Source organism: Centruroides vittatus, unplaced genomic scaffold (assembly GCF_030686945.1).
Source record: "Centruroides vittatus isolate TY-2023 unplaced genomic scaffold, ASM3068694v2 contig_628, whole genome shotgun sequence".
Classification (NCBI taxonomy): domain Eukaryota; kingdom Metazoa; phylum Arthropoda; class Arachnida; order Scorpiones; family Buthidae; genus Centruroides; species Centruroides vittatus.
Window position 1 is genome coordinate 4,879,465 of NW_027122385.1, and position 21,813 is coordinate 4,901,277.

At 29.6% G+C, this 21,813-nt stretch overlaps 1 protein-coding gene across 3 annotated transcripts in view; it reads right to left on the reverse strand.

The window, feature by feature from the left end:
- The window catches only part of cic (Putative transcription factor capicua), a 123,070-nt gene that overhangs the window by 11,541 nt on the left and 89,716 nt on the right, over positions 1–21,813 (reverse strand). For 2 of the 3 annotated variants that reach the window (XM_067275595.1, XM_067275596.1), the window contains exons 12-17: positions 19,674–19,759; positions 17,658–17,791; positions 13,912–14,246; positions 10,080–10,216; positions 7,284–7,460; positions 4,004–4,162 (exon numbers count right to left, since the gene is read on the reverse strand). In XM_067275595.1, coding sequence (XP_067131696.1) covers positions 4,004–4,162; positions 7,284–7,460; positions 10,080–10,216; positions 13,912–14,246; positions 17,658–17,791; positions 19,674–19,759 — 1,028 coding nt within the window. The remainder of the gene's footprint in view (positions 1–4,003; positions 4,163–7,283; positions 7,461–10,079; positions 10,217–13,911; positions 14,247–17,657; positions 17,792–19,673; positions 19,760–21,813) is intronic. The other variant, XM_067275597.1, reaches the window with a different exon arrangement.

Sequence of the window (21,813 nt, forward strand, 5' to 3'; positions counted from 1 at the left end):
AATCGGAATCGGAATCTGAAGGAGAACAGGAAACTGAAGTAGAATCCACTATCGAAGAGGAACAACCGACTTCATCTCATTCTTATGCTTTAAGAAGTCAAGGACCTGTGGAAGATCGACCTTGGATCCTTCCAACTCCACGACGAAGTCGAATCCCTAAAAGGAAAGCTAGCTCACCAAGGGAAAGCAGGAACAATATACAACCCCCAAAAATAACGAAAAGGGGAACCTAAATCGCAAAATTCTCTACATCGTAAACTTAATCCTTTTTAAGAAACGAAATAGCTATGAAATCAAAATTTTATTAATATAAATTATAATATGTCGTGTTACCTTCTTCATCTAACGACTTTTCCCCTTTATCCAGAATACTCCGACCAACGAGACTCCAGGCATTATGCATATACAGCTCTTGCTACGATTTATCCTTATAATTTTGCTATGCATGTAGCCTTTATATATCAATAAATCATATTTACTCCAGATAACCTATTCCATGACTTCCTTTTTTTTCCTTACACTATTCTACTAGAAAGAGAGAGAGCAAATATCGTGAGGAAATTGCCAATTTCCGTACTTTATTAATAACCTCCGCGAATGGAAAAGGTAACATATGTGACGTTATGACGCGATCGCAATATAATGCAAAAGAGAGAGAGCCGGAACGAATATGTAAAACCAATTCCTTAGGTGAAAATCCAGCTTGCTCGATAAAACCAAGCTTGATTTTAGAAAACCCAGGGTGATGTGACGATCGGGATATTGTGAACTTTATCATTTATATATACCTTTATAATCTTTTAACTATATTTTATACAACCTCTACATTTTATACAAAAACGGAACGAAATAGACCAAAAAGGGTTAGTTAAACGGGAAATCAACTGATAAATTCTGTTGATAAGAACAGTTTAAACTCGATTCCCACGAGTTGAGTTCCTTGTTAAGATGAGTCAAATTTCGGTGACACGACTACGTCACCAATAATTTTATTGGTCCAAGAAGATCATCTCTTCTGACGAAATCAAAGAAGGGCCTGCAAACTCCCTCCCCATATAAAAAGGGAGTACGATGAGTAAGACGGAGAAGTTGTTACTGACCGTGTGTTTGTGCGCTCAAAAGGATAGTTACCTGTCGCCGCCGATCCTCCCTCATCATCTATATTCAAGCCGAACTGTCGTCGTTACACTTCCTATCTGAACAACTATTACCTGTTAGTGGACAGAGTCATTACCGACGATCTACTACAAGATCATTTATTCTTAGCCCGAACGCCTACAACGGTCTATAAGGATATCATCGATTATTACATCGACATTCGACTACATATCTTAAGGTATTTATCCTACACGCGAATATTTGTAAGCTCCTCTCTCTCTCTCTCTAATCCGCGTAGAATTTATGTTCGCGGATTGTGAGCCATGTACCTTATCACGTGTCTCTCTGTAAAGTAATCGCTTGTATCTAATTAGTCCTATGGAAAAAATAAACGGGTATATTTTTATATATAAATCTCTGGGTGCGTTCTTTCCGTCATCCTCTCCACTCGCTTCATTCCGGGTCTAACCCATACGTAACCGCTCGCGCAATTGATTTTCTGTATCAATCTAAAGGTACAGTGGTGTCATCCTGACGTGGTATCAAAGAGATACCGGCCCTATGGTCACACATTGATTTTCCAATTTATGTCAATCACTTTCCTTATTTCATTGCTCCACCATACTTTGGGACTTCGTCTTGGGCATTTGATCCCTCCTGGGTACCAGTCTGGCCCACCAGTAGCCGAGCAGTTCCATCCCTGAACACTGGAGTTTGGTCATGGAATCACATCTTGCCAAGACAGGCTGGTCATATGGAGTTTTTCAGGTTTTCTCCACATCTGTAATACCTGAATAGGGGCCAGTTACCCTTAAAAGACCTCCCACAAGGCATTTCTCCCCCATGTAACATCGCATATCCAGAGAAGGCAACGGGGAACCACTCTGATACTAACTTCCCCAGGACATCACTTGGCACACACATAATCCGTATTAACTTGTGCCGGGTATTCATCAACATCATAGTGACCTGATATGGCACATGAAGAGAGAAGGTACCAGTCTAGGATTTTGTAGTCCATCTGTTGTCTTGTCTTCTTACAATGTGCCCAGACCATTTCCATTTTGAACATTTGATCCTTTCAATAATATCATATACCAAGGGTGCTCAGACTTTTTGATGTAAGATCCTTGTTACCTACCTGAAAATATTGGGAGCTGCACCTAGTGTTCTTGGTATAAAATTAAAATAAAAAATTTCATAATCATAATGTATTTATTTTGACAATTTTTACATATTACATTTTTTTTATTTACTCTTTGCTAGTTGAAGATTTATAAATTTGTAATGTTTGTAATGAAATTTTAAAAAATAACAAATATCTTTTATTTATTAGTTGAGCCACAATCAAGCTCTTGAAGGGCTGCATATATACCACTGGTACAACTGTATTTGATTAACACAATTTTGATATATGTGGTAACATCAAGAAATTTATTAATTGCATTAATCAAGGGATACCAATAGTAGGTAACCTGTATATAACAGAATCCTGTCTACTACAGAAGAGTAGTTCAGTCCCTTGGGGATCTGTTATAGACAGGTTTGACTGTACTGTATAAATCAGAAGTTTAAATTAAATAACATTTTTGCTGAACAATAAATCAAGAAGAAAGATAGAATTAAAAATATCTACAGAAATTAACCATAAACAGCACAACACAATTTATAACTATTTCACAATTTTGAAGTAAATTATAAAACATTTTATATTCAGAAAGAAAAATTACTATTGAAATAACATTTAAATAAATTAGGATTATATGAAGAAAGATGAATGCATAGAAATGAAATTTTTGTTATAAAATTGTGAAGATAATTAATCTTAATTATATACAAATTATCACAAAAATACTTTCTTACAATACAATTGTACTGCACACAAGATTTATAAATTGTTGCATATCTTGTAATTCTAAGTGATTCATAATGATGTGATTCTAAATAATATGAGTGATTCAATATGTCTTATGCTATTTATTGAAAAAGAAACAGCCCTCGTATTTGTTATGCTATTGCATAAAAAATATGAAGGCTGTTTCTTTTTCAACCTCCAATGGTCCATAAAACAAAGACAAGTGTAAATAACAAATGAATTTATTAACAAAAGTTAGGTACAAACATGGTTACTTTTCGACATAATCACCGTGAAGATTGAGGCATTTATCTATCTGTGGACAAGTGTTAAAATCCCCTCTTCATAGAATGTTGTTGCCAATGACTTGAGACGGGCCCTAATGTTGTTTTGAAGATCGTCATTAGTCTAAAACCTCTGCCCTCCTAGCCACATTTTCAGTTCAGGAAAGAGGTGGAAGTCTTCACCACCTTTAAACACCCAGCATATAGCCCAAATTTAGCACCAAGCAATATTCTACTTGTTTCCTGAACTGAAAACATGGTTAAGAGGGCAGAGGTTTGAGACTAATGATGATCTTCAAAACAACATTACAGCCCATCTCAAGTCATTGGTGGCAACATTCTATGAAGAAGAGATTTTAAAGCTCGTTCGCAGATAGACAAATGCCTCAATCTTCACGGTGATTATGTCAAAAAGTAACCATATTTTTACCTAACTTTTGATAATAAATTCATTTTGTTATTTACACTTGTCTTTGTTTTATGGACTATCAGAGGTTGAAAAAGAACAGCTTTCGTATTTTCTTTTCAAGAACCTATAACCATAAAAAACTGATTATGTTAATTAATGTTTTTCTGAGAAGAGTAATTTGATCCTATTTGCAGCATTTCAGTTTTATGTTATGTTGCTATATTTGAGTAAATATAATACTTAATTGATTCATTAATTGAATGGCATTTGAATTTTCATTAATAAATTTAACAATTTTTTTATTCTAAAAATTATAAATTAATACTTGTTAATTTATAATCTTGTTTAAGAAATTACCTGTTGGAAAAAGAGAGGCCTGTTCATTAAATAATTTTAATACAAGATTTCTTTTTTGATCAAGAATCCTGCGTTGTGAGGACTGATTTTTTTCGCCATCTGCAGGAGTTTTAGGGGTTCTTGGAGATCGCGGAGAATTAACATCAAATTCCGAGAAATCTGTTAAATATAACAAACATAGGCTCAATGAAACACAAATTTTACTTATAAAAGAGTTGAATAAATTTATTATAAATAGTTATATTAAAAATTTGAAAGGTCTTAGAACTATTATTATACAGGGTAATTCAGAACGAATCATCCAATTTCAAATTTTTGTATTTTTGAAAATTAACAACACAGAATGATGTGTAATACATGAATGTAAAGGAAAAATGTCTAATTTTTTTTCACAAATGTTTGATATGACTTCATGTAGTCACACATATAATGTAAAGGTAATATGCAAATTCCTGCCAAACATATTCCAATATGTCATTGGTAACCATTTCTAAAGCAGCAGAAAAGCATTGTTTAAGTTTGCAAAGACTTGTGGACATAGGTGGGACAAACACCCAATCTTTCACATACTGTGTAACATCAAGTCATCCAGACATCTGGTTCACTATGACCAATCCAACTGTCAAAGTTTTTTGCGTCCTTTTGTGAAAATTAAAATTAATATAAAAATGAATATTATGACATTAATGATAATAATAATGAAAATATTGTTGATAATTAAAAAATAAAGTTTTTATAATAAATTGTTCATTCAAATTCATTAAATATTTATATTTTTAAATTTGTTCACATAAAGTCTTTATAAATAATAGTACATATTAATTAACTAATTAATAATTATATATTTTGGACCTAAGATTTTTAGGGTTTCATAAAAAAAATTTTTTGTTAAAATCTTTTTTTTTTTAAATCGTGCCTAAATATTACGTAAGATAGGAAAGGGGAGATGAATCAAAGCAAATATTATGGTTTCTTACACGAGTGGGTGGGGGTCTAGAATGGCCGAAATTGCCCTTATGTAATTTATGGATGGCCCCTTACATCAACAATCATGTCAAGAAGCAAATCTTCTCTGGCAAGACAGCTGGGACCTTGACACCACTGGTAGGCTCACTTACACTTTCATCTCCAAGGTTGACACTACTGCAATTCTTTGCCACTTTTATCTTAGTTACAACCTCTCAGCTACTTACAGGACATGGCAACTTTAAGCAATACTTGCATAGGTTTAACCTTGGGGAAAATCCGCAATGCGATTGTGGTATTTAGGAGAACCAAACACTACTTCACTTAGTTTTCGCTGCAATAGGTACAATCACATTAGAGATAGTTTAATGAGAGCTGCTTTTCTTGAAGAGTACAACTGGCTTTGCAACCCGCACCAACTCATTCACACGCGTACAATGTTCCATCATCTACTCACATTCATATCCCTTAGTGGGGCTCTTGAAAGACTCACTCTGGGGGCATGGATGGCAATTAGCTTTCCCTTGCTTTGTTTCAACTGTTGGTATATAGCTGCCTTTCAACTTCGTATTTTAATTCTTATTTTCCATCTTCTTTTTCAGTCTAAATTCGGTTAGTTTAAGTTAGTCCTAGTTGTAAGTTAGATTAGGGACTCTTAGCTTGGTTTGCGGTTAGGTTATGATAGGTTAGGTTAAATTAGATTAGGGTTTGTTAGCTTTAGTCATCTGGTTAGGTTCGTCTTAGGTAATGGTAAGTTAGTTTAGTTAGTGAGTAAGTTAATATTAAAAAAATAAATAAATAAATAAAATAAAATAAAATAAAATAGGGGAAAAAAACTTTCAGGGTCTTGCTCTTTTGTCTTGTCTACTTTGTCGTTGTGTTCATTTGCTTTCGCTCTGTTTGTCTAGCTGTTAAGTAGTATCAAGATTTGCGATTGCATTCAGATTTATTAGTATTAAGTAGATATAAGTCTTCCTACTAACAGCCACTTGGCACTAACTTCTATACTTAGCTATTCGTGGTGGCACTCAATTATTGGTGTTCGCTACACTCAGGTTTTCTTTTAGACCCTTCGGGGGACTACAGCCTTGCAGCCTAAAAACTGCATGACAGCATCAAACATAGAGGGTACTGTAGACTTATGTATGCCGTTCAGAGGATCCTACCTTTCTCTACTGTCTATCTCCTCTCCCTCCTTCTTCCCCTCCCCTTTCCCTTACCCTCTTTTCTGCCAGCTAAACACTTTGTGTATGGCCGATGTCTTTCTTGTATGTATGTATGCCAGTGGGGCAGTGCCCCATCTATTGTTCATAATCTGAAACTCAGACATTTGTCATTTACATTTATGTATTACTTAGCATTATGTGTTGTTAATCTTTAAAAATGTAAAACATTGAAATTAGATGAGTCTTTTTGAATTATCCTGTGTTATATTCAAGTAAATTTTAATTTGATAATAAAATATAATCTTTTTATTATAATTGCTTTTAATTAAAATGATTTTCTATTGAATATATTCTTTTCCAAGGAAAAGAAATTGCAGTATAAAATATTTTAACTTGCATTAGATTTCACTTAATATGACTTGATATCCAGAATAGAATACATGTTATATAGTAAATGTAAGATTATCCAATTTTAATTAATAAAAAGAATATCTTAACAAGTACACTGGAGACTTGATATAATACAATTGTTAAGGTCCAAAGCATTCACCTTTGTGTAGACAAGGCCACATTATAAAGAGGAACTCTTTTTTCTGCCATGTGTAATTATAAACAACCCATGTCACATGACAGCTACTGATTATCAACTTACTGTTCACCCTATGTCAGGCACCCATTTTGTTTCAGCTTTTTCCATATCAAGATACCCAGGGTTAAGCTATGTTTATGCAGTAGCAAATGAAAAGTATACAAATACATATATAAGACAAATAGTAACTGCCTATTGAACTCAGTACTCTACAATAAGATGAAAAAAAGCAGCAAAATCTGGAGCCAGGAGGACAATAAACTGTGGTCTACAGAACGTCCACATTTTATTAAAGTGTGTTATATCAAATCACTAATGTATTGAATTTCATATAATTAAGATACTCAAAACAGATATTATAAGTATTAATTTATAAATGAATAAATTAATAGATATTACTTATATGTAATGTTTCTAACTCATCAAATTATAGAAAAATTATTTTATGTTCAATTTTTCAAAGTTATTAATTTTTGAATAGTTTCAGAACTCAAAAAATTATCATCTAATAAAAATAAGCAAGATTCAAAACAAATGAATGTGTAATTTTTTAATTTACCTAGTCTTAAAGAAGCTGCTTCTGCTAAAGCTTCTAGGTTAAATGTTGGCCCAAAAAACTGGTTTCCTTCGATCTTAGCACTTTTAGGTGTTTTAGGCGTTCCTGCTTCAGAACTACTTGAATAACAAGATGACTTAAAACGTGGTGATCCTTCTTCTTCTGCTTCTTGAGTTACTGCTGAAAATTAAATACATATGTATTAGAATTAGAATATGTTAACAATAATAATAAAATTTACTTGTTTAATAATACAAAAACATTTTATAATTTTTAAAAATTATAAAATTAAAATTGATAATTTTAAATAAAATATATATTGGAAAAGCAGTTAAACTATCAAATTTCTTGATTTTCATTAATGTGATTATATAGAAATATATTTGAGACAAAATTTAAAGAGCTGATTATTTATGTATGAGATAAAATTCCAAAAGATTCCATATTTAATTTTAAGATCTTTAATATTCTTATAATTCAGTTGACTGCATTTAAATTTCTATTTGTTAAAGACAAATTTTTAATTTTAAATGAAAAAAGAATTATTATTGTAAGAAGTTTTAGAGAAAAATCCCATGAGGAGGTGAGAGGAAAAAAAAGCAGGGGGTACTAGTTGTTGTTTTAAGACAGAGAAGAAAGATGGCTGCCTAGTCATTGTATATAATCTTTTGGTATAATTAAAATCAGTTCAGTAGTTTTGTTACCATTGCCTTTTCGCTTATTTCAAACAATTGTACACGCTGTAAGTACGAGTCATACAATTATATTTATACGAAAATTTGTTAAGTGATGTGTATTTTCTTCTATAGGAATGAAATTATCACATCAATAACAAATAAGAAACTTGTAGCAGTGATCAATACATTTTTATGTAAAATATGTTACATTAAAATTCTATTATAGAAAGTATTAATTTTTTTAAAATTATTTTATAATTTTCTTAATTCTTTTTTAATAATATTTAAACAGACAAGACACCTAAACCAACATACCTCAAATAAACACTTTTACTAACATTTTCATCTGTTTATAACAGACATCTTCAGGTATATATAACAGAATCAAATGGACAAAATTAAAATTGAACAAGCTTTTACAAACAAAGTTTAATTTTGCCTGTTTAGTTCTTCATTATATATAACTGAAGATGAAGATGTCTGTTATAAACAGATGAAAAAATTAGTAAAAGTGTTTATTGAGGCATGCTGGTTTAGGTGTTTGCTATGTTTAAACAGTATTATATAGTATTGTATTGAAAAGTAATTTACAACAATAATTTTCACTAAACTAAAGTTAAAAGTTAGAGGTTTTATTTGATGCAGAGTAATCTAGTCTTTTATTTATATTAACAATAATTTATATATCACACTTGTACTTCCTCTATTATAAACAGAACTGATTCACAAAGAAATCATTGTTTGTCATTGTTCCTTGTTCTGCTTTCATGTTGTTTTATCCAAATTAAAGAATAGTTAAAAATAAATTGGATTTGAAATCAGGTCTTACTTTATGGACAACGAGATAGCCATCATATTATTCAGCAAACTGATTTAATATTTAATAATGAATTCCAAACACAGAGGTTGACTGGCAGATGACCAAAATCATCCAAACAGTCTCTCACCCCTCCCATGCTAGCATTGTGGAGAGATGTGAAATTTATAATCACTTATACCAACACATGTATAAATAATAAGGACAGGGATTCCTCCCATAGCTGGTAGTATGTCCTCACTCACTCTCATCAACCACCATCATCATAGCTCACCCCACCTGCTTGTCTACTTTATTGAAGACTTTCTCTTCATCCAACACTAGAATTTGTCTTTTAACTGTCCATGCCTGAGAATATCTCATTAATTGCTCTTATTTAAAAATACAACTGTTAAAAATGCATTAAGTGATTCAGCTAAGTTACCACAGTAGCTAGCACATCATCTTTGTTCAGATTTATTAAATGTATTAAGTAATGAGATTTAAATTATTTTTTATACATTATTTTCAAACCTCTTTTATTTTGATTAACTCAGTGGTTCCCAATTAGTTTTTCCTGCGTACCACTTCAAGAAAGAGCTCAAACTCGCATACCCCTTATAGCAGAAATTCATATTAATCCCTACTATTATTATAAATTAGAAGGTAATTCTGTCTGTTAATTTCATGAACACAAATTGTGTTAACTGTACAATTTTTGTTTCTTGCATAAGAATTTCATTTAGGTATTGTCACAAATGCATTTTTTTGATGAAATTTTGAGAATATTTTGTTATAAATAAACGAATTTGTGTCATTTAAATTTTAAATCGACCAATTTTAGATTTCCGCACATACCCCTTCATGTAATTTCGCGTACCCTGGGAACCATGGACATAATCTATACATAAAATAGAATTCTCTTCTTTCTAAATTATTTCAAATATTTAACCAAATTCAGGAAGAACTTTTAACTTTATCTTCATCTTTCCAAGAATAATAATACATTAATCTTTCATTTATTTCTTTGATCTAAATTAACTTTAAATTTGTGATGTAATATTTCAGAAAATTAGACCAAACTTTCATGAAATGTTGTTTATCATATGTTATTTGTCCATATAAATGATTTTTTATATTTCAGTGAATAAGTGAAATATAAAAAAAAAAAATGTAGCTTTTAATTTCCAACTGACTCTTGATGAATCATTTGTTGATAATTTGAAGGAAAAGAAATTATTATGAAATGATCTGTTTGTTTGTTTTATGTAAATAGACTATTAATTATTTTATTTTAAATAATAATAACTTTTCGTTAATACTTACTAGACAATCGTCTTTTTTTACAATAATTCTGTACAAATGGAGAATTTGGAAGAGAAGAAATACCTGATGGGGACTGTTCAGGATTATATTCAGGAAGCTGAGCAAATTGTGCTTCAAAATTTACTTGTTTCAACACTCTAGAACAAAATTTTTAAAAATATTTTAAAAATTAAATATGAAAATACTTATTTCATATAAAAACTTATTTTTATTGTATATAAATTATATAAACAGTGTTAAAGCATATTTAAAGAATTTACTGATTAAAATAACAAATCAGTAATGAGTTGACAAACTAATAATATACAAGAAATCCTCATTAATTTGAACTCAGATAGTTTGAAATCCCATTAGTTCATAACTGTACTATTTGTCACTGCCAAAGATATAGAGATTTATGTGTTAAAGAAAATTTAACTTGAAATATGGCTATTTTGAAATTTAAAGTGAAATTCTGTTTGAACTGTGATATGCATATGTTTAGATTGAAGTTCATTTGCCTTCATCCTATAAGAGAATAATAGACCATGAAGAAATCTAACTTGTTCAACATGCCTTTGCTTTACAGTAAAACATTTTTGGATGTCACTTTACACATTGACTACCCTTTTTCTCTTATCTCATAAAATATGGCTGGGTTTCAGGGTTGCAAGATTGGGCTAAAAGTAGCAGATTGAGATATTTGTAGGGTTCTATGCTACTATATTTGGGTAACTCACTACTTTTTTGGCTACTTTAAGAATAATTTGGGATACATTTTGAGAATTCTGCTTAACATTTTATAAAACTGATCTGGCAACCTGTGAGGTTTTCACCAAACACATGCTGTTTACCTGCATTTTATTTATATTACGAATAACTATTAGTTAATGAATGTAGTGTTCTGTATAAGTAGCCATATTCCATTTGCTTAATAAATTACATCAGTTATATGGTGTTTGTACATTGACATATTGTACAAAAATATATAAATCTTGAATAATTCAAAGTCATGATTATTTTGTCACTTTAATTTCAAGCTAATGAGGATTTTCTATATTGAGATCACATGATAAAACATATTAAAATGATTTTTCTATTCAGTCACTATTACTGAAGGAAATTTATTAAATATAGTTGTTGAATTAAATTTAAAAATAGCTTTTTAAACAATTTAGATAATTTATCTTTAAATTCAATTGCTAAACCAAATTTTAAAATTTTTCTATAGATTCAACACAATTTCAAAATTTGCAGGATACCAGAAGAATAGTAATAACTTACACATCTAATATACTTTAAAAAATTAAAATTATCAACAAATTTATATGAAGCAACTAATTATACCTAATTTTATTTTAAGCATATTATTTTGTGTAAAGTAATTTTTTAAATTTAATTCAACATAACATGATTATGGATTTTATATGTAAGCCACATTCCTGTAGTGAATATGAAGGGTGTAGCTAGACCAACTATAGATATGGCTCTGCAAATTATGAAATAGCTTTACTGGGGGGTCTCAGGATTAGGAATATTCCAGGAAAAGATGATCTAGGAATAGACCCCTGAAAAAATTTTTAAATTCAGTAAGATTCATCCAGGACTATTTGTGGAATTTATTCACTTATCACAGAATATATCTGCATAAAATGAAAAATGAGCATAAAATACAAACAAAACAATTCTTTATTCCATGACAGAGGAGTTGGTTGGCCAAGCTATGTTTTCATGTTATTCAAATGTTACTTTGCAATCATAAGGTTTGAACAAAAGTAAGTACTCAGTCTCAAGTTAATCACCCTGTATAATATAATTCTACGGAAGAATTCAGTTAAGAAGTTTTTCAAATTGTCAATAAAATATGTAGTTATAGCAGAATATGTATTGCTTGGTTACTCACAGTGCCAACTGGAGATGACTCCTATACCCACAGCCAGGAATCATCCCCAGTCAACACCATGAATAACCATGGATGGTTATATCTAAAATTATGTATTGCTCATTGAACAATTGTGCCAGGTGACTGACTCGAGAGTCACTCATCCACTACATAACTTTGTACAGGATTTTTTTTGTACATTGGATATTGTTTAATAATAGAAAATGTTGTTCTAAGTTCTTATTCATGCTAACATATCAATTAAAATAAATGTTTATAAACAAGATTCAATTTAAACTTTACAACTTAAAAATACAGACAGTCCAAACTTCATCTCAGAGAGTAGAGCAGATCACAAAAGCTGCTCAAGAAGAGAGATTCATTGTCAAAAAAGTTTTTGGTTCCTAGTGTTTAGTGGTTTCTTACACTTGGCCATTGTGGGCCTCACTGCCATGAAATATAGTGCTGAACACTTCATGCATGCATTACTAAAAGTGCAGTAATTCTATATTAATAAAGAAATAGGGATACTGTGAAGAAATAAAAATTATCAAGTTGGGCACCATTACTATAAAAAGTTTGAAAAACACTGACATAATTAAAGACAATTCTTTTAACACTGTAATTCTACAAAAGCTTCTGTGAAAGATTTAATATTAAGTCTTTGTTCAAATGCAGATATTTCAAGATGTAACAACCAACCAAGCAATGCTAGATATAAAATGAAAATAAAATTAGTGACTATTTCATCAATTTAAATTTTACATTGATATTTTTCATAACTAAAACTTATTCTTTAACACTTACTGTGCTAGAAACGTAACATTACATTTTATGCATTCCTTCGCAAAATATGAAAAACGTACTATTATGTTTCTCAATATAGCCTATAATTTCTAACTTCAAAATGTAACAATACATTTTCAGCAATGAAAATATAATTTCTTTGTGTATTTTAGTGTGTCTGTTAATAAATAGTGGGCACTATTTATTCAGAAATTTGAAATATCAGCGATTTTGTCCAATCACGATTATCGTCTGATTTGGAGTTTCGTCGCCATATTTTGCAAGTGAATATCAAGTCATTTTATTTTTATATATAAGTTATGTTTAGATATGGCACATTGACATACTAACTAATAATTGTTTGAATTCATTAATAAAAAATCAACAAATATAGTGTTGATTATATTGATTTATCTGACAAAATGTCGCAATTATGATTTAGGCCTAACTGAGATTGAAAAAATACAAATAAGGCACATAACTTCATTATTATTTTAAACCTGAATAATTTATATGATATTACACAATTTATATACTTTTTAGACATTACCAATACAAAAGTCGAATTCCTAAATTTCTGATAGTGCTAATGCCATCTTATGGACATTTTCCAAATTCACTCAATTATGAAAAACAGCTATGGTCAGAAAAAAGTCTACTAATAATATTGATAAGTACATCATTATTTTGAATAAATTCATTGATGTACTATACATTTCATACATAAAAATACAAATTTTAAAGCTATATTGCAGTTTTCAATTTTTTTCATTTTATCTTTATCTCTAAAACAAGTCCAAATAACATTATAGAATAATACATTAAAATAAAGCCCAACACATCAAAATTGAGTATTGTACAGATAAATGTTTCCAATATCAGAAACTGTTTTTACTTTTTACCTAGCTTTAGTCAATCGTTTTTTATTTTCAGTAGAAAATATTGTAAAATTGCTTAAATCAGTCAGCACACAGGAGAGGAACTAGGTCAACTGGACCAGCACAGTAAGTGTTAATGCTATCTTGCATATACAGTAAAAAGTTCTAAATTTTTATTCATTTTTATATAAAAATACAAATCTAAAATAAAAAATGACTTAAAAAGTATATTGTTTATAAAAATTATATACCTATATATATATATATATACACACACATACATACATAAAATTTACATTATACTTACTTATTCATTCCATCATCAATATTTCTTTTAAAAAGTGTTTTTCTTGTTAACTCCTTTTGTAAAGAATTTTGAGATGATTGCTCTCCTCCCTGTTTTTCAGATATTTGTTCAGTTTTTGATTCAGTAGATATTCTTCCTTGAGATTGTCTTTGTTGGCCAGGAGCACAACCTAACTGTGCAGGAGTGGGTGCTAATACAAAAGTCTGAGATGGTGATGGAGAACTAATGTTTTGATTAGGAGATTTAGGTGAGAGAGAACTTTCTGTTACTTGTGATGAGGCAACTGTTGTTGGCACTGTTTTGAGAGGCGATAATCCAAGAGGAGAAGGAAGTGTCTAGACAGTAAAATTTAATAATTAGCAATAGTTCTTTCAATTATTTAACTGAATTTTGTTAATTATAAATGCAGTTTGCAATTTCTACTTTCCTTCTAGAAGAAACTGTTGAAAATGCATTTTAAATTATTATTGCAATTGCAATTCCCAATACTTGACATAACAATCAAGATCAGATTTATTTTTGTTTATTGCCATTGCAAATAATTTTATCAATAAGAAAAATTATTAAAAATTAACAAGAACAGTTAGGGATAAATTAACTAAAACAATACAATTGAAATTTTTCTAACAAATTAAATTACACAAAATCAATTTTTCAGAAATAGCATTATGAATGAATTATTATAGGCAGAAAATATAACTCAGTATAGATTTGAAAAGGTAAGTAAATGGTGTAAAAAATTTTGTATATGGAAATATATTTTATAATAAAGAGAATAACATTTTGTTATTCAGTAATTTAGAGTCAAAGTTTTGTTTATATCAGTATCAATGGTTTTACAATTACAAGCATACATTACCTGAAATTATTACCAGTAAACCAAAGATTAACATATAAAAATAGTATAGAATGCATACTAACATTTTTTTCCAGACGTAAATATGATAAGACAATACTATCCTCAAGTACTCAGCAAAATATATAGTAATTATTAAATTACTATATATAAATAACACCTTATTCTTGCTGAGAAACGTAATTTATTACATTAACAAATGTTTTCAGCCTGATTTACAGGCCATCCTCAGGTTGAGAACAAAATGGAATTAAAACATTCCGTTAATAGAATACAAAATTCAAAATTTAAATTAAATAACAAATGGAATGACATAAAAACAAAAATTAAAATTAAAAGGAATATGTACAGAACATAGAATTATGAAATTGATATTAATTAACATATCTCTTCTAATAAAATCATTAATTTAACTGGTGAGAGTTCTGAGTGAGTTCTTTAACCATAAATTTCTATGCAGATGGAAGACTTTCTGTATCCCTTGCATTTAAACATCCTTCTTGCAGTTTGCTCCTATGTATCTGGATCTTTTCAGTGGTTTTTGCCAAAGATGGGGAATATAGAGGTCTGATGATGGCTGCATCGTTCCATTTGACTATAGAACTTTGCGTTTGCACCATTTGGGACAAGATTGTAATATTAGACTCTTTTCTGATATTATAATTATGCTCCTTGAGTCTAAGTCCCAAGTTTCTAGCAACTACTCCAATGTAATCTTTTTTAATGCCCAACTGCACATTTTCATAAGGAATTCTATAAACCCCTGCTCTCTCCTCTGATTTTATACGATCTTTATCATTTCTCAGGAGTTTGTATAATGCAATGACCAATGATCTGGTGATGACTAGGGCAGATAAGAGTAAACAGTTAGTCATCATGAAAAGACTTATGTATAACAAAGCACTAATGGATTACATTGAAAAAACTGAATGTGAAAATGTCAGCACCAAGGTAATTGGAAATTTAGATAGAAGAATTAGGAAAATAGAAGTCTCTATGGTCTCCAAAGTTCTACCTTTTCTGAAGAAATGTAGGAATCCAAGACCGGGGACTCCTATGTTATTTGTTTTTGCTAAGGTGCACAAAGCCGGTAAAGAAATAAAGCCCGTTGTTGAAAAATGCAGAGGTCCCACGTTTGTATTAGAAAAGAAATTATATGAGTATTTATCATCGCAATTGGACACAGATAATCTAGTTGCACGTGATCCTCTTAAGGTGGTCAGGGACTTACAAAATATTGGGTTAATGGAAGATGAAGTTGCAACTGTTTTCGACTACAAAAACATGTATCCTTCAGTTAGAATAGAGTCATGTATGGAGGCACTTTTGGATTTTTTATACAACAAGAACGCAAAGTTGCTTAATTACATGAACAAAGTAAAAGAGATGGCTAGATTGGTATGCCATGAATCTTGTTTTGCTTTTAATGGACAGTTGTACAGGCAGAGAAGAAGGGTCCCCATGGAAAGCCCACTCTCAGGGATCCTGTGCAAATTAGTGGTAAGAAGACTGGAAAGAAGAATTCTTCGTGATTTCAAAGAAGAAGTAGTTTATTTTAGCAGATATGTGGATGACCTGTTTATATTATGGAAGAATAACACCAGAGTTAAGGATTTTATGGTTAAGATAAATGATAATAGTGATGGCCTTACTTTGAGATTAGAACAGAAGAGTTCATTGGAGGTGCATTTTCCAGACATCAACATCAAATTCAAGAATGGCCATTTGTCCACTAGTGTTTTCATCAAGCCATCCCACAGCTCGTTGTATATTCCATCCCAATCCAAGGATCCATTTAGGTATAAAATTGCAGCTTTCTGCGCTTTAATAAGAAGGGCTTTCTTATATTGTAACAAGATACAAGACAGGATTAAAGAAATGGATAGAATAATGAACGTAGCACAAACCCTAGGTTACCAAAAAAGCACAATTATGGGATTAGTTAGGAAATTTGAGACGAACATCAAGAAAAAATCTTCTAAGGATTTAAAGTTTCCACTGGAGTAGTAAAATTTACTTATAACGAAAGTATATATAAAGTTATGAAAGAAGTTGCGGGCAAGAAAAGTTTGAGAATGCTTGTGAAGAGGGCACCAAATTTATACAAACTCCTGAGAAATGATAAAGGTCGTATAAAACCAGAAGAGAGAGCAGGGGTTTATAGAATTCCTTATGAAAATGCGCAGTTGGGCATTAAAAAAGATTACATTGGAGTAGCTGCTAGAAACTTGGGACTTAGACTCAAGGAGCATAATTATAATATCAGAAAAGAGTCTAATATTACAATCTTGTCCCAAATGGTGCAAACGCAAAGTTCTATAGTCAAATGGAACGATGCAGCCATCATCAGACCTCTATATTCCCCATCTTTGGCAAAAACCACTGAAAAGATCCAGATACATAGGAGCAAACTGCAAGAAGGATGTTTAAATGCAAGGGATACAGAAAGTCTTCCATCTGCATAGAAATTTATGGTTAAAGAACTCACTCAGAACTCTCACCAGTTAAATTAATGATTTTATTAGAAGAGATATGTTAATTAATATCAATTTCATAATTCTATGTTCTGTACATATTCCTTTTAATTTTAATTTTTGTTTTTATGTCATTCCATTTGTTATTTAATTTAAATTTTGAATTTTGTATTCTATTAACGGAATGTTTTAATTCCATTTTGTTCTCAACCTGAGGATGGCCTGTAAATCAGGCTGAAAACATTTGTTAATGTAATAAATTACGTTTCTCGGCAAGAATAAGTAATAAGGCAAGAATATATAAATGAATCCATATTATGAACTCAGGAATCACAACAATGCATACATATGATATATCATAAGTTAGAAATTCTTAAAATATAGCTGAAACAGTAATCTAAATAATTATACACTACCTTCTTTTTTTCTTTATTTGTATCTTCTCTTCTGTAATCTCCAACTTTTATTTTGCTTGTATCTTGAGATGTTTCTGCAATCAAGATTGGTTTATTTCTGTCTAATTTTTCAGAATGTTGAGAGATTCCATTTTCTACAAAATAAATATCCACAACTGAATTTTTGAAAAAACAGTACATTTAATTCTATAATACATATTTGAGTATAAACAAAACTTTTCTATCAGTCACAAATAAAGTATCAGTACAAATATATTTATATCAAATACGATCTTCAAGTATTACATCAAATATATTTGATATTGTACAAAATATAATTTTTTATAACTCCATGTATTTAAGTTTTATGAATTACAAATAGATTTCCTTTTAGAAAGCAATGATGTAATAAAGCAGCTCAAATCAAATTCAGAGTTATGTAGAAAACTCAAAATGATTTAAGTTGAAAATATTTTAGAAATTTAATATAGTGAAACTTGTGTAAACCAGAATCACATAGTACCAAATATTTTTTCCATTTTGGCTTTCCATTTTGGTTTCTATTTTGAATAGATTTATTTATTTATTTTTTTAATCTTTAAACTATAATAGATATATGTTAACACAGTTACATTCATTTTTTTTTTTTTTTTAAAGTAGCCAGTGGCATTTGACTCTGGAACAGTAATTCTTTGACTGACATCATTTGTCAAGGACTTTAATTACTTCATCCTGTGGTCAGTGGTTCAAATAAAAAGCAAAAAGCAAAAAGATTGGAGACTGTAGCTAAAGAGTATGTGAAATCTCAATTTATTAAGGAAACAAATTGAGTCAAGGACTCTTCTCAGTCATTCCACTAAGGAAGCTCTGAGAGAAAGGAATGAGATCTTGAGAGGCCTGAGAGACAGGTTGAGTCAGAGACTTGCATCTCATGTGGATTCTGACCACAGGATTCAAAGTCAAGGACTTTAAAGCTTAATTTGTAATTGTGTATATAAATTGTAAATACTCCTTTGAGATTACAGCAGTATGTCACAGATCTGAATGGAAGAGACTTTACATATGTAATTTTGAGTGAATTACTCAATTATAATCAAAATTAATTATCATTATATTAATACAACTTCTAATAAATAAATAATATTAAATAATATTAATACAACTTTTAATACATCATCTAAATATGCTATATTAAAACTAAGAGATTACATTATAATTTTATAAAGTAATTTGAACATGTCAAAACAATAAAAGCAACTGAATTATTATTAGTTTTTTGTTTCTTTTATTCAACTTGTCAATCTTGCTATTAGTGATACTATAATGAGCTGACTAATATCAAATTAAGCTACATCATTTAGTTAAGAGAAGGGGAGCCTACAGATTTGTGGTTCTAGTGTACTTAAATAAAATAAAAACTAGTATAAGTAATTATACTGTTATGAATTTTGAGTTACAAACATGTTTTCTATTCTTTTTTCAATAAAAGCATCTATCTAAATATATTATATAAGTATATGCTTTGTGTATATATGCTAAACATTTACACTTATTCAACCTGTAATATAAACATGAGGCCTTATGAGATTTCTTTAAAATGGGAATTGACCTCTACCTCCAGCTTAGTTAAGATTAAATGATTATTATTTTATTACATTAATTTAAAAGTTGAATTATCATTAAAAAGTACAGTATATTAACACTCATAAATCTTAAAAGTTCAGTAGTAAATATTTAATATGAAACAAATGCTTTTGACATTTGTTTCATATTAAATATTTACTACTGGACTTTTAAGGTTTATGAGTGTTAATTTATATGCATTCCAGTATTCACATAAGAAGATTATTTAATTTAGTACAGTATATATAATGCTATAATTATAATCTTAAGTATGTATATTGAAATGATTTTGAATATAACAATTTTCATTCAGAAAATTTCAAAATTAAAAACATTTATACACAAATTTCATTTTCAATAAAGAGAGTGTTTATATTAAATCAATATAACTATACAAAACCTATATTAACTTACGTTTTGTTCCAACAGATGACTGATATAAAATTCTTGATTCAGTATTATTTTGTTTTATTAAAGCAGGAGACTCTGATGAATGAGATCTATGTAAAATAATAAGTAAAACAGATTTAATGAAACAGAAATTAAAATTTATAACTATAGTTTAAATTCAGAAAATTTTACTCGTTTTAAACATAAAATAAAAAATTACAAGTAAAAATAAAATTTGGTTAATGAATAAAAATCTGAATATAGTTAATTTTTTCTAATTTATTATATGAAATTTTGTCTTGAATCTATATAATCATACAAAAGCTTCATTCATAATTTATTTGTATACAATCTTTTTAAAATAAATTTTGAATAACAACTAAAATTTATTTTTTAGAATTATACAAGAGAATTATGGATTTTCAAAACTTAAATCTATAAAAATAAAATAAATTACTGTTGCTGAATTAATGATAAAAAAAATTTGCAACATTCATAAAATTTGAATTTATTCATTCCCACTGCACAATGTTCAATTCCTGTACCATCTGATTTTCAAAGATAAACATTTATTTGTGACTTACATATTCCTGTTATGGAAAAAACTCAATAATGCTTTATGTCTGGAAATTTGATTTCATATAATTCCATTGATGTTGAAATTATGCCGAATTATTTATTTTTACATTCGTGTAAGATTATTAATAAATGCAACTATTTGGATTCTTTTATGACTTTTCTACCCTTTTTAATTCTTTAAAATGAAATTGGCCAAAATCAGCCCTATGAATGTCAGAGGTGATCGAGCTTTTTATTTGATAATTAGCCAGGTATCGTATCTTCTCAATTTCCTATGCTGGTTGTGCTTATAGCTGCAATTTTCTATTAACTGGAGACAAAGCTATTAAAGATCAGCGGTTTTTATTTTTTTTCCGTATCCTGTAACTTTTTTATTGCTTAGTTTGTTGGATGTAAGTTTCATGCCTATGATGCATTGTTTCTTATTCTATATAAGGCTTACGCCGATTTAGGATGGTCTTTTCATCGGTTCTGTATAGCTTGTATATGTCACTTGCTTTCATGTGTAGATCAACTTTGAATTATGCTACTCGACGAATGAAAATAGGATGTGCTGTCTTGTCTTGCGAATCTTTGGTCTTGTTTTAGCTCTTTAGCTTTTTGGTTGTCTACTTTGTCTTAAAGTAAATTTTTGAAATAATTACGCGGTCAACTCGTTCTTGGGTCAAAAGTTGTCAGGCAGATTATTAATAAATGCAACTATTTGGATTCTTTTATGACTTTTCTACCCTTTTTAATTCTTTAAAATGAAATTGGCCAAAATCAGCTTAATTTGTTCAAAATGAAATCAGCTGAATGGAAAGTTATTTGACTGGTTTTTCTATACAAGTTCCCTTTGTAGACCAAGGAAAAATAAAACAATTTCATCTCCAATTAAAGAGAAAATGTTCTCAGAGTTTAGAGTTAAAAGAGAACTAGGAAAAGCAAATTCATAATAAAGAAAAAATAAATAAAATAAACCTAGAATATGTTCAATGGTTGTGTGACACACAAACAATGGGGAACCAGTCAAAATCACAAATAAAAGATATATGTATATATTTAATCATAATCAAATATCAATGGAATCCATAAGTGTTCACAGGTAAGTAAATAAAGCTTTAACACAACAGAACAAGAAAATGGTAAGAAATACAAAATATTTAATTTATGTTTTTTATGCATAACATGTAACATTCATTACATATTATGCATTAGGTATAACTAGTATTTTAAACATTTGAATTAATAAAATTATCATATTACTGTTTCAATGTATTCCTCTATTCCAGGGGTCACCAAACTTTATTCACAGCAGGCCAGATAATTGAATGAAGAGTGCAGGTCGCATAACCATTTTGTTCAAAACAGTACACTGAATACACAAAAAATAAAGACAATCAACATATTTATTTACCAATACACAAACATGATTGCTGCAGCAAGTTTGTAATCACTTTTCTTAGAAACTTCATTGCAGATATTTTCACAAAAAGTGCTCTGATATACAAAGTTGCAAAAAGTCATTGAATTTTTTATTTCACTGATTTTTCTAAAAATTATATTATTGTCAGATGCAAAAATCAGATTGGACCAATTTTGGCAT